General features: G+C 38.6%; 1 protein-coding gene across 1 annotated transcript; it reads right to left on the bottom strand.

Annotated features, from left to right (window-relative positions):
• Positions 1-7,787: 7,787 nt before the first annotated feature.
• On the bottom strand, positions 7,788-8,937 carry LOC131884443 (beta-1,3-galactosyl-O-glycosyl-glycoprotein beta-1,6-N-acetylglucosaminyltransferase 4-like). Its single transcript, XM_059232223.1, has 2 exons — positions 8,403-8,937; positions 7,788-8,290 (listed from the first exon to the last, which is right to left on the bottom strand). The coding sequence occupies exons 1-2, from the start codon at positions 8,897-8,899 to the stop codon at positions 7,816-7,818; spliced, it is 972 nt and encodes a 323-aa protein (XP_059088206.1). The 5' UTR covers positions 8,900-8,937; the 3' UTR covers positions 7,788-7,815.
• Between the last annotated feature and the right edge of the window lie 3,170 nt (positions 8,938-12,107).

Below are 12,107 nucleotides of genomic sequence, written 5' to 3'. Positions count from 1 at the left end.
TTTTTTTCCGTTGCCCGATTCGGTCGGTCACGCAACTTGGCATTTCAGGAGCTAAGTTTGCCTAACAATTTCGGAAATGTTTGGTATTTGACAAACAATTCTTCAATGAGCCGTCTACTCATAGATAAACTCACAGATCATATAACAATTATATGGTCTGTGGATAAACTCCATAAAGTTACTTGGTTTTCTATGCGTTTATTACTCGTGAAACCAGCCGATCAAAATAGTTTGAGGGCATGTTTTACCTCATTCAAGGAGTTCTCTAGACATGGAGGTGGACAGTGGCCGGAGGACAGACAACGAAAGGGCAATGTGCACTAGCCACTCGGTAGGTCAAAAAACGTGCGAGTTTTGTTAAAACCTTGCTATTCAGCTCAATAACGTTTAACACTGTTATTTTCATCACCTTGTCATCAAACTGGGTGTATAATGTATAAAATACCCAGAAATGTAAAATTGCCAATTTCCTGCACTATTCTATTGCTTAATGCCTCCCTTTTTACCACCATTCTATTTATGGTGATTACTTGAACGGAAATTTAGTTGCTATTGGTAGGTACACAAGCTTTCGGCCATTAGAAGTATAATCTAAGAAGTGTCATGATATATAGTTTGTATGGGCTTAACAACTAAGAGTCCTTTTGAACAATGAGATAAAAGTGTCCGGTGAGAAGTTTTTGTTGCAAAGCTCTTGCACCTTACTAATTCTGAAGGATGGCAAACTTGAAGAATTAACACAAAGTTGTGTTAACAGAAATATATATATGATACATTTAAAAAGAGGTCACTCAATGGGCTTTTTCAATTTCATTTCATAATCAAACGACCAAACAACTCAAAGTTCACATCCATCATTCATATGAATTCAATATGTATCAAGGGTAAACTGATCATGTTTTTGCTTTCTTCATTTCTTCCACTTTTGTGTAGAACATTATGATTGATGTGGTTATAGGCCAAGTTACCACGCAGGCCAACAATTGTACAGTTTAGTCTCAAAATATGGAATAGGGTCCCAAGGCCTAATTACAATCACTTCACTTTAGTTAAAAGAAAATAGGAGTATGGGTCCACTAGTTGGGGTCTCAAGTTGGAAACAGGTTGCTGATGGCCGTCCAAGGATAGAGTTGAAATTCCCACTGGCTTTTTACAACATTTTTAGGAACCTTTAATGCTCTCTCCGGGTGTCATGAATGCCGTTGACAACGTAGGGACTAATGGCCATTGAAATGATTCATCTTGGTCAGTGATCTGAGAGCAAACAAGCTTGGCTTGTCAGTCATATTAGTCATCACATAGAAGAGCAAGGAACAACACTTTTGAAGGAAATACACAATTGACATTCTATTACACAGGTTCACAGGCAGGCAGGCAAGAACAGACGATCAGAGGATATTGGATTCGATATCTTCAACGGCTCTAATCCAGTGTGAGGGGACGGGTCAAGTTGGCCAACTTCTTGAAATGGTTTGACAAAATGGTAGTGAGGTCAACCCAAGGGGCGGTTCATTGAGTAGTAGTCACACACAATGATTTATAAGCAGATTTCACTTCAGATTTCGTAGGACCAGAGCACGGTTGCTTCAAATTTAGCCCTTTCAATGTCTCGCAGCTGTTTATTTTTAGGGTGACTATGTGTCCAGGGTAGAGCCTACTGATGGGAAAAGGGCAAGTAGCTAGTCATCACAGACACTCAAGTTCTACTTGTTTACAAGCAAAGCTTGGCCAAGTACTAGAACTTGGGCAAGCTCAATCCAAGCAGGGATCCGCTGCTAAAGTAAGGGTTATAAGGGTTATAAGTAAATACGGTTAACTCAGGAAAACCGCAAAATGGGAATTTTTTTGTTTGTAGCTCAAGTAAGATTGCTGGAAACAAACCAAGCATTGAACCAAAGCCATGTTGCTGCCTCACTGTTGGTGCACATTATTGCTTTTCTTGTATAAATTGATTTGATTTGCCCTGGTATGAAATTTCTCGCATAAGTTTGGCCACACCATTTTCCCCTCTAGTGTCTGTGTACAAACCCAAGTTGGGGCAAGTTCCTACTTGGGCAAGCTAAGCACCGGACTACTTGCCCTGTTGGTGCTTGCTTCACATCAGTAGTAGAGCCGTCCTTGACTTATGAAAAGGTTTTTTTTACCTCATTCCTAAGACAAAGGTCTTTAGATAGTTTTGTTCATGTATCAATGGTCAATGATTTTTGATAAGCTATAAACTGTTATAAGTTTGTTAAGTGAGTAAAACTTCATTCAAGTCAATTCACAAAGATAGTGGGTGGTGCTTACAAACATCTCAGAGAAATTCCAGTTTGGCCTATTTCACTCAATTAAATAGTGGTCTTACATTGTTTCCTTCTCTTTGCCCTCAATCCTCAATCCTAGTGCCCTGTATTAAAAGAGTGCAACAATGAGGTCAGAGCACCATTGTAGCTAATTTTGAAACTTCAATTCTGTTCCAAAACATTGAGTTTACATGGATCCCACATCCAAACCAAACACATTTTTGTTCTAAGGCTCAAGTTACTCTTCAGGCATCCTTATCTGCAATCACAGCAACACCAGATTCGACCTAGGTATTTTTAAATAGAAATATAAAAAATGGCTCAACAACTGGCATTGAAACATTTGAAGTGTTAAAGGGTGCCTGAAGGGTAGCTAAAGCCGTACATGACACGTAGAATCAGAGAACATTATGGAAATGCGTTTGGTTTGGATCTGGGGCTCAGGTAAAGTCATCGTTTTGAAAAGGAATTAAAATTAAATTGTTATGGTGCACTGATCTCACTTTTGTACTCTTCTAGGTACAGAGCCCTACTCAATCCATTCCTATCTAATCCAAAAACGAGACGCATGTAAGGCAAGGGTAAAAAAGTCCCGTGATCTTCTTTGGATGAATCATGGTGTTGAGGTTGAGGATGGCAGTGATGGTTCAATTGATTAAGGTTTATAATGGCTGGAAATGGACACCTTGTTTCGAATGTCTGGTCAGGATGCGGTCGTCCATGAAGCATTTTCTATTTGGCAAACAATCTTTGAACATGTTCAAACCGAGAAACCGCTGTCTTTTTGGCACATCATTGGTGAAGGCACAGATTTCATCCTCCGATATTGTGTCTCATACTTTGTGAAGATTAATCTTCAGGACATCAGTCCTGACCACATATTTTGTGCACACTCTTGCCTCCAGAATGTACTAAAAACTAAAGTACTAATTGGGTTGCAATCTGGAGACGAGGGCAGCCACTGATCCTTCGCCCAAAATCCGGAAAACATGCCGCTGCAGTATTCTTGAACAATCTTTGCTGTGGGGGATGGTGCTCAGTCTTGCATGAAGGTCAAAGGCTCACTTCCATACCCCATGGGCACCCAGGGATGGACCTGCTCTAAGAGGAGGTGCAAGTAGACGTCCTTAATGACCTTCAATGAAGATGAGCGGCGTTTTTTTCCCGTCGCTGGTGACACCTGCCCACGCCAACACAAAGCTTGCACCTTGACGTCAAAACACGTTACCGAGGTTGGCTCCACTCTTACTGAGAATCCTGTTGTGTCGCGGTTTGTGGAAGGCCTCAATGCAGAATAACTTTCATCTTTCCAAAGAATTGGAATACCGTCCCTGATGAGATCTCTCGAAGTAGAGATCTTCCTCGTTCAAATTTCATAAATCTCAATTTAGAATTTAGACAAATTTCTATTAACGTGGAAAAAAATGTCTACTGTCCACTAAAAACAATTATTCCAAAAAGTGACAAAATTGAAAATTAGGCTGTTATTTGTTGCGATACAGTATTCTAGTAACATGACAGACCTTAATACTTTTTGGTGCTTAAGGAAAAATGATAACCAATTATAGATCCTCTGTAAGTTTTAGGCGATTAGTTTTACTACTTTGTTCTTTTAATGAATTCCTTAAAGAAAATTAAAAAAATACTTTTTGTTATGGCATTGAAAACGTCTGGGAATGCTTGACAAAAATTGAAAATATAGTTGGGTTATTTTTCGATCTTTATAAGAGAAAAATACAATTTTCAACTGTAATGCTAACCATCGGCTAGACAGATTAATATGAAATTTCATGTCAATACATAATTTAGATTACTGATAATGCTTAATGATTACGTTTTGACAGCGATACGTTTTGATGAACTTTAAGGGATTTACTATAATTATCTGAGGTGCTTTGAAATATGCTTTTTTCAAAATTTGTTCCTTTTGTTTTTTTGGACACAGAAATATGTGTTTATATGTCTTGGCAATTGAGCAAAAATCTAGCCAGAAATTATAACCACCGTGTTAACGTCAAGCAAATTCAAGTTATCGTTAACGATTTGGGTTCTGTAATTTAACATTCACGTTCATTAATGCATATTACATTTCTTACATCTAGTGCTATCCAAACCATCAAAAACTTGATCTACCAATTCTTATCATCTTAAAGTTATGCCAATTCACATCAACCCTGAAAATTTTCCGAGCATCTGTGAAATGGTTGTTTGACCCCACCAAATGCAAATATATAAAAATATATATGTCCAATTTCGTGAAAAGCCGAATCGGACCCTTAAACAAATAATAGCTGTCTGATTAATTCCGTTTTAGGGTCAATTCTAGTGACCGTGTAGGTTTAATGTACGATTTGAGAGCACCTTCAAGCCCTCGAGAATCCAAGCTAGTTCGAACAACAAAGCCCACTAGCTCGGTCTGCCAACTCAAAGTTGTTGGTAAACCAAATATCATATAAAGATTGAAAGGTACAAAATAGACGAATCATAACCTTTCATTTTAATCTTATAAACTCTCTCCTCCCTAACATTCCTTGCCCACCCCTATTCCCAAAATACGTACCTATTCAAATGTAGCTGCCCAACCCATTTCCCAAACCCAAACATCCCCATTAGCTCATGCTTTGCCTCCAGTAGAACGTAGTTTTGTTGATAAGAGGGATTTTTTACGGCTGGAGAGGATGGTCCAAGATCTTGTGAACTTGGTCCGTCAAAAGAGTGGCCCGTGAAGGGGCCATATTTGAACGTGCATTGTCTCATTTCTAAAAAAGACAGCACAAAAGTTAAGATCTTAGAAGAACTAGCCGTTGAGGGAGAGATTTCATTCATCTCTATAACAGAAACCTGGCTTCGGCCAGGGGTCTTAGATGAAGAACTAACCATAGTTGGTTTCAACTTAGTTCGTTGTGACAGGATACGCCCTGATAATCCCATATTCACACATGGGGGTGTATGTCTATATGTTAGGAATGATTTGCACATGAGGTTTTCTCCGAGGGCGGGATTCGAACCCGCGACCTCTAGGGAACCATGTCGTGCCTTTACCGGGTACTTAGTTTGTCATATCCGAGGGCTTGATCTGTCTATTGTAACAATGTATAGGCCCCCTTCTTGTTCAATAAGCTCTTTTATGTCAGCTCTCCAATTCATAGGAAATGAGTTGGACCAGTCAGTTTGCTCAAAGGTTTTCTCTGTAGGGGATTTCAATTTTCCGGCTAGCGTTGTAGAGTGGGAGGTTAGTCCTGATGGGTATATTCCCATTTCGAAATAGACATCTCAGTCGTTTGAAAAGCTGGAAGAATTCGCGATCTTACGCAACTTCTCCCAGCATGTTGGTGTAGCCACTAGAGAGAATAGCGTTCTCGACTTGGTCTTTTCCAATGACCCTGATCTGATCCAGTATGTCCATGTGACCTTACATTAGTCAAAAATAGTAATTCGTTACACCACCATTACTCGAAAAAAATGTAATGGCGTTACTCGTTACAATTACTTTTACTAAAATTTTAGATGACCAATATTTTATGGTATACCCCATCCAGACCATTCTTCTCATGGAGTTTTTTGACTCAAGCAGTCCTAATATGTAACGTTTAAAGATTTCTTTTCAACAATTTTCAATAGTGAGCCTTGGCATTTGACCTTGGCATAATTGTTCAAAATGTATTGCATCATAATACTTTGAGGAGTCCAGATTGGGAGTGAGGAGGCTTTGGAAATTTGAAGCATCATATTCAAGCCAAGGAGACATTTTCCGTGCTTGAGTCCAACGGAAATTGATTGAGAAGATGTAAACTCTAAAGTAGCAAATGCAACAAGATTCAAAACCAATAACACCTTCAGAGCCGTTAAGATCAAACACAATTTTCAACCCTGACTTTCTCTGATCAAAATATGCTAAATGGAATTAGTAAAAATGGCAATCTCTGTTGCGCTTTAAGGTTCTTCAGCTGTCACGAGATAAACGAAAAATTAAAGGCAATTCTGGAAGCTGAAAAAGGATCGAGTAACGAGTATTTCTTGGAGATTTTGGATCGTTACAATTACACAATTTCAAAATGCAATGCAATTACAGTTCCTTTTTCGAGAAAAGGAACGAATTACTGTAATTTCGTTACTTGTAATTTCGTTACTTGTAATTTCGTTACTAATGCCCTGGCTGTATAGCATTCATGTCTAACGCTAGAGACTTTGCAGCAGCTTGACAGCTGTCATCTCAGAGTTCATATTTAACCACCAAAAAGTGTACCTGGCATTCCCATGCTGGCATTAGGTTAATTTAGAGCTTTTTGTTGTTTCACTTTGTTTGTAATAGGCTTATTGAGAACTGTTGAGAACAAGTTCATTGAAAAAGAAATAACCTTGATACTTCATTACCGATGGAATCAATCAATGTTTGAAGATATTACTATCAAACAAATGATAACCTAAACAATCCTACTATTCATTGCCAATATAGATTGCTTGTGGAAAGGCAGTTTTGAATAAGCTCAAAATTGTAGAGTCGACCATTTCAGCAACATTTGATAAGAGCATTTTAAAAAACTTGAAACATAGCCAATCAAAATTCTTGTTTTGTTTTAAACCAGGGACTTGGCAATGGAACATAGTTCTGAGCAATTGTTATGTATTTTTTCTCTTTAAGATTGAAAAGTGTAACAGAGCTATTTGAATTGAAATATTGTACCAAAACTTATTGAAGTTCTATTTTCAAATTTGGCATTTTTTGTGAATATAATTTCTGCTTACTTGGCCCTTATTATTTGAATGGCAGCATAGTTTGCTTTTTAATTGAAATTACATTGGTGTTTCGGTTTCTTGTAAAAATTATGAAAAGAAACTTGAGAAAAGTATGGTTTGCAGGTTGCACTACGATAATAACGTCAACCTTAATTTGCGACTCATGCATTTTGTTCACTATTCATTTACTTTACGGTTTCTTTGTACTACAGCAAATTGGTTTTGTTGAATGAAATATTTCATCTGCTACTGGATCAATCATAGGAATATTTGAGGGCCGCAAATTGAAAAGTGAAGGAGCCCGAGAAAGAAGAAAGTTGGACTTCATTGATTTGAATTTTTTTGGTTAATTTCCAACAACTTTAGATGAAAAACGCATGCGTTCTACTTTACTTTATATTTATATCTGATCTGATCTGCCAACTCGGTTAGCCCTTTAATATAGGGTTGACCTTGCATTTCTTTAAGAAGCTGTCTTGGTCTGACTTGAAGGATGCTATTGGATATTTGAGGATAGCAGATTGAACAATGACGGGGCCAGAGAAAGAAGTGTTAGGCACCAGACTATTTTGGGCTTGGCTACTACCGACCACAAACTATCTTTGTGGCATCAGGATAAACAAGACTACTGGTGTTACTACATTTTAAGGACTCTCAACACATTTGTGGAAAATTAATACTTTCTTCGATTTGAAGTGCTAGAGATCCCATTCCCAGTAGAAATAAGGAAGTTCACAAAAGAAAAATGATTAGACATGAAAACAATTGAAATGCGAAAGAAATGTGTTACAGTTCAGGTTTCCAAAACATGTAAGATATGCTGCATTGGAGCAACTGCGTCCACGTCAAGATTGAACTTGTTTCCAAACAAACATTTAGTGTCTTTATGTAGGCGAGGCAAATCTTCTTGTCCAAAATTGCAAATTCCCCGGATACTTTTGCCCCGACAATTGCCATCGGACCACCAGGTCAGCCTTAGACAAACTCCGTGAGTAAAATCTGTGTCCAAATCTTGCAAGTCTTGAACATCTCGAGTGGTTTGATTGAATTTAGTAATCATGGTTGAGTAGAAATGTTCGTCCGGGATATGAGTATCACTAATCCAATTTAAGAACTCATGACAGTACGGTGAGTCCAGAAAAAAGTCGACCAGATAGGGAGGCAAAGCTACATTCTTGTAGCCTTTTCTTAGAGTAATATTTCCTGGGGGAAGATCTTTCACGCGATCAGTTTTGACAAGCTCGAGGTCGAAGTCTCCTTGGCCAATTCTGTAATACGCAATCAAAGCTTAATTTCTACTGGACTTCATTACGACGTTTGTTTTCTGTATTCATCATGGTTAATTGCGACTTAACTATTGGCATTTTGTTTCGCACTCACCTTTTCAGTTCCATGGAGACCTTGAATCTTTTCATTTGGTAACTGGGAACAGCATAACTCTCTAAAGTTCCGTCCGGGAAGTTCTTTAGAATCCTTCGAATTTCTGGCATAGGTTTCAAGGGTAATTCCGTTCCAGCCAAATTAAGAAAGAGGTTCCAATCTTTATAATTGTCTCGCAAAAGTCGCATACATTTGAAATCCGCTTCCAACACAGAAATATGCCCCCAAAATACTGCCACTGGATCATCTACGGTAAATATATTGGCTTCGGGATATTTCCATTGATAGCAGCCCACCAATTGGTCAATGGCAGTCTTCACTTTGTCCTTGGCTTTGGCATCAACGTGAATACAGTAGGAGTCCAAAGGGTGGAATGATGAGGCCAAAAAGAGTTCCAAAATACCCACTTGATGGTAGGTGCTGATTCCAAAGGCCAAAGGAAAATCTTGGAAGCTGTTAGGATCTCTGTTTGGAAATCTACACTTTTGAAGTTCCATGTATTTTGAGCAATTATAGGTATTCTGAATGATAACATCTTCGCTANTGTCTCGCAAAAGTCGCATACATTTGAAATCCGCTTCCAACACAGAAATATGCCCCCAAAAAACTGCCACCGGATCATCTACGGTAAATATATTGGCTTCAGGATATTTCCATTGATAGCAGCCCACCAATTGGTTAATGGCAGTTTTTACCAAGTCCTTGGCTTTAGCGTCAACATGAATACAGTAGGAGTCCAAAGAGTGGAATGATGAGGCCAAAAAGAGTTCCAAAATACCCACTTGATGATGGGTACTGATTCCAAAGGCCAAAGGAAAATCTTGGAAGCTGTTAGGATCTCTGTTTGGAAATCTACACTTTTGAAGTTCCATGTATTTTGAGCAATTATAAGTATCCTGAATGATAACATCTTCGCTAAATAATGTCCCTTTTGTGTCCAGATTGGTCTTGTGGCAATTTCTGCCAAGTTGTTCCTTATGATTTATCGTTTCTGGTTCTGGTGTGACCGAGTTACTACGTGAATAGTTTGGAGTTTTGGCACTATTATGAAGCAAACTTTGTTCTACTGATAAAATCACCAATCCCATCAATCCCACCAATGTTATCGCCTTTTGGATCCGCATTTTCTTCAATTTTAAGTAACCATGTTGGAAGCACTCACCACAATTTTGGTGAAATTTTGCCATGAAATAGGCGTACATGGAGCGAGATTAAAATTCAGCCGAGCCTAATTTGCCAAAAAGAAAAGATATGACAAGACAACAAATCATGCAAAAACTGAAATCGTTTTCCTGAGCGTTGGATTAGCCAGTCTAACATGACGTATAAGATATAGATATCTACTGTGACTTTATCAATTCCAGCACCAATTTTTGTATTGAAGTTTTATGTGTCTTTTCTTTTGGCTTTAAGACATAATACAACACGTCTGCAGGAAAGGTCAACATGTCTGAATTTTGCAACTTTGGAATTTCTCAAAGCTTTATTGATGTTCCTTTATAACACTTTGCTCGGTGCTTTCAATGACGATTTTAATTTTGGACAATAAATGTAAAAACAGTCTTTCAACTTCATGATATTTGAATAGTAGGTGAAGGAGTTTGACGCTAAAACCTTTAGAACTATTCACGATCTCGTTAAGGTGGACAAGAAAGCCGCCTTTGCAATTTTTAGTTTAATCAGAACCCGCAATCGAACCATGATAAAACAGAGGTTACGAACCTTTACTCAAATAATTGGCGCTCAAGCACTTCAACCGATTTTAACTGAAAATATAACTTGGACCAATTTGAATAAATCCGAATGCTAGTACTGAATACTGTTTATTACCGACGCTTAAAACACTTGTATCCAACATTTTCGTTAAAGCTCTTGTTCATTGCCACTCAGAGCCACTTGTCGAATTTAAGTAATAAAACAAGAAACGTAGATCCGCTCAATTAATGGTAGGTCACTTGTATATCATTTGCTTGTACAGTGGATCGTTTCAACTATATGTTGTCAAAAGCTTATGTAGATGACCAAGAGCAGGCTGAAAATTCGAACTTTCTTTATGTATTGTTTTCTCCATAACTTTGACCATATCTCCTGAGTTCCACAAGCGTAGCTTTGAGCTCAAATTTGGCCAAGTTCATCAATCAATAAGATCTTGTGTTCGTATGAAGTTCTTATTCGGAATGAGATAAACGGTTTAGGAGATAAGAAATTTTGGCTCCCGATCGCAGTCCATATCTCTAGAAGTCCGTGAGTTAGATTAAATTAGGTTAGGTTAGGCCTAACATTTTACAATGATGACAGAAAAGTCTCTCTGCACAAATCTTGGGATGGACAACCGCTACAATTTGAGGATGAATCAAATCTTTTTCTAAAAGCAAAGAAGAAAAAGATAGTCAAACCCAATGGCCACTGCAGGATCAAGATTTTGCCATTCCATGGAAGTCAAGGCGTGGCCGCGTGTTCACCATTGCCAGAAATTAGAACACCCTTATCATTTATCATTGTTGGCAGTGGGAGTATCAAGGCCCTTGGAAAGTCCACGTGTACCCCTCAGAAACAACGCAAATCAACCTCGATCATAGCTCTCAATTGGAAGGCCATGCTTAGGGCGGGTCGCATGTGCCGTTGCTTGTGTAAGACCCGAGGGACCCATGATACTCGGGCAGAAGAGGTTGACGTCAATGGATCCCCTCATGCAACATTATGCCTCCAAATTGGGCCACGTTTCTATGCCACAGGCTGTCAGAGACATTCCCATCCTCAAGAAAAACGCTTTTTAAAGTAGAAGAGGGAGACGAAGGATTTCTTGGTATCCTTGGGCTAACAAAACAAACAATCCTCAGCCGCTATTCAATGGTCCCCCTTATCCCATTCTTATAACCATGTGCTTCCACAATTGGTCAAGAGCTCTCACGTTTGAGCTAATATTTCAAAATAATTCAAATGTGTCGGTGGGCTCTAGAGTAAAACCGGCCAAAAAGGTCGGTCAACTGTAGCTAAGTCCAAGTTCAAATATGAACAATGGCCGTTGATTATAGAAAGGCTAGAGTAGCTGGATCTTGCTTCAACGCTGATGCAGCCGTAGATAAACTAATATCAATTGTAGAGGAGGTTTGCTCCACTCTAGCAATCCCTGAATTTGTCCCGAAAGGTTGGACACATTCTAAAATAAAAATTTATTCAAGTCTGACTTGAAAGATACTACCGGATCAACAAGGCCTACATATGCCCCACGAATACTAGAGGGAAGCAGATTGTAAACTGAGGGGCTCAAGAAAGAAGAGAAGTGGACTTACAATAAAGGTTATCGCTAAGCCAACCAATGCTCTATTTCTTCTTTTTTGGGGGGAAAAGATTTGCATTGTTTGCATTGTATGTTGACCATTTTCTATTCTTTCTTTCACACTTTTCTTTCTAGGAAGGAGACGCAAAAATTTGTTTTTTCTTTTGTCGCGGACAAACATACACCCAATTGGGATGAAATCCCTAGTAGATGAAAAAGTGTTTCTTTTATTTAGCTTGAAATTCATGAGATATCTGATCCAAGAGCGAATTTGAGTCGGCTGATCAGGCCAGCTGTTAAACGGAGAGTCGATCGGAAATTTTGATCATAAAATTACAACTACAGGATCGACATCTTTATGTAGCCTTGACTCATTTACATTTGAGTAATAACTAAGGTGTCTGATGATGTCAGCACAAATTTTG

Source organism: Tigriopus californicus, chromosome 8 (assembly GCF_007210705.1).
Source record: "Tigriopus californicus strain San Diego chromosome 8, Tcal_SD_v2.1, whole genome shotgun sequence".
In the NCBI taxonomy this organism is placed as follows: domain Eukaryota; kingdom Metazoa; phylum Arthropoda; class Copepoda; order Harpacticoida; family Harpacticidae; genus Tigriopus; species Tigriopus californicus.
This window is presented reverse-complemented; position numbering and strand designations above follow the sequence as displayed.

Bases quoted from the DNA above. Each gene is read 5' to 3' on its own strand.
- LOC131884443 (XM_059232223.1), bottom strand. From the start codon at position 8,899: ATGGAACTTCAAAAGTGTAGATTTCCAAACAGAGATCCTAACAGCTTC. The intron at 8,291-8,402 runs GTGAGTGCGAAA...TGCGTATTACAG, and splicing joins GTCTCCATGGAACTGAAAAG to AATTGGCCAAGGAGACTTCG.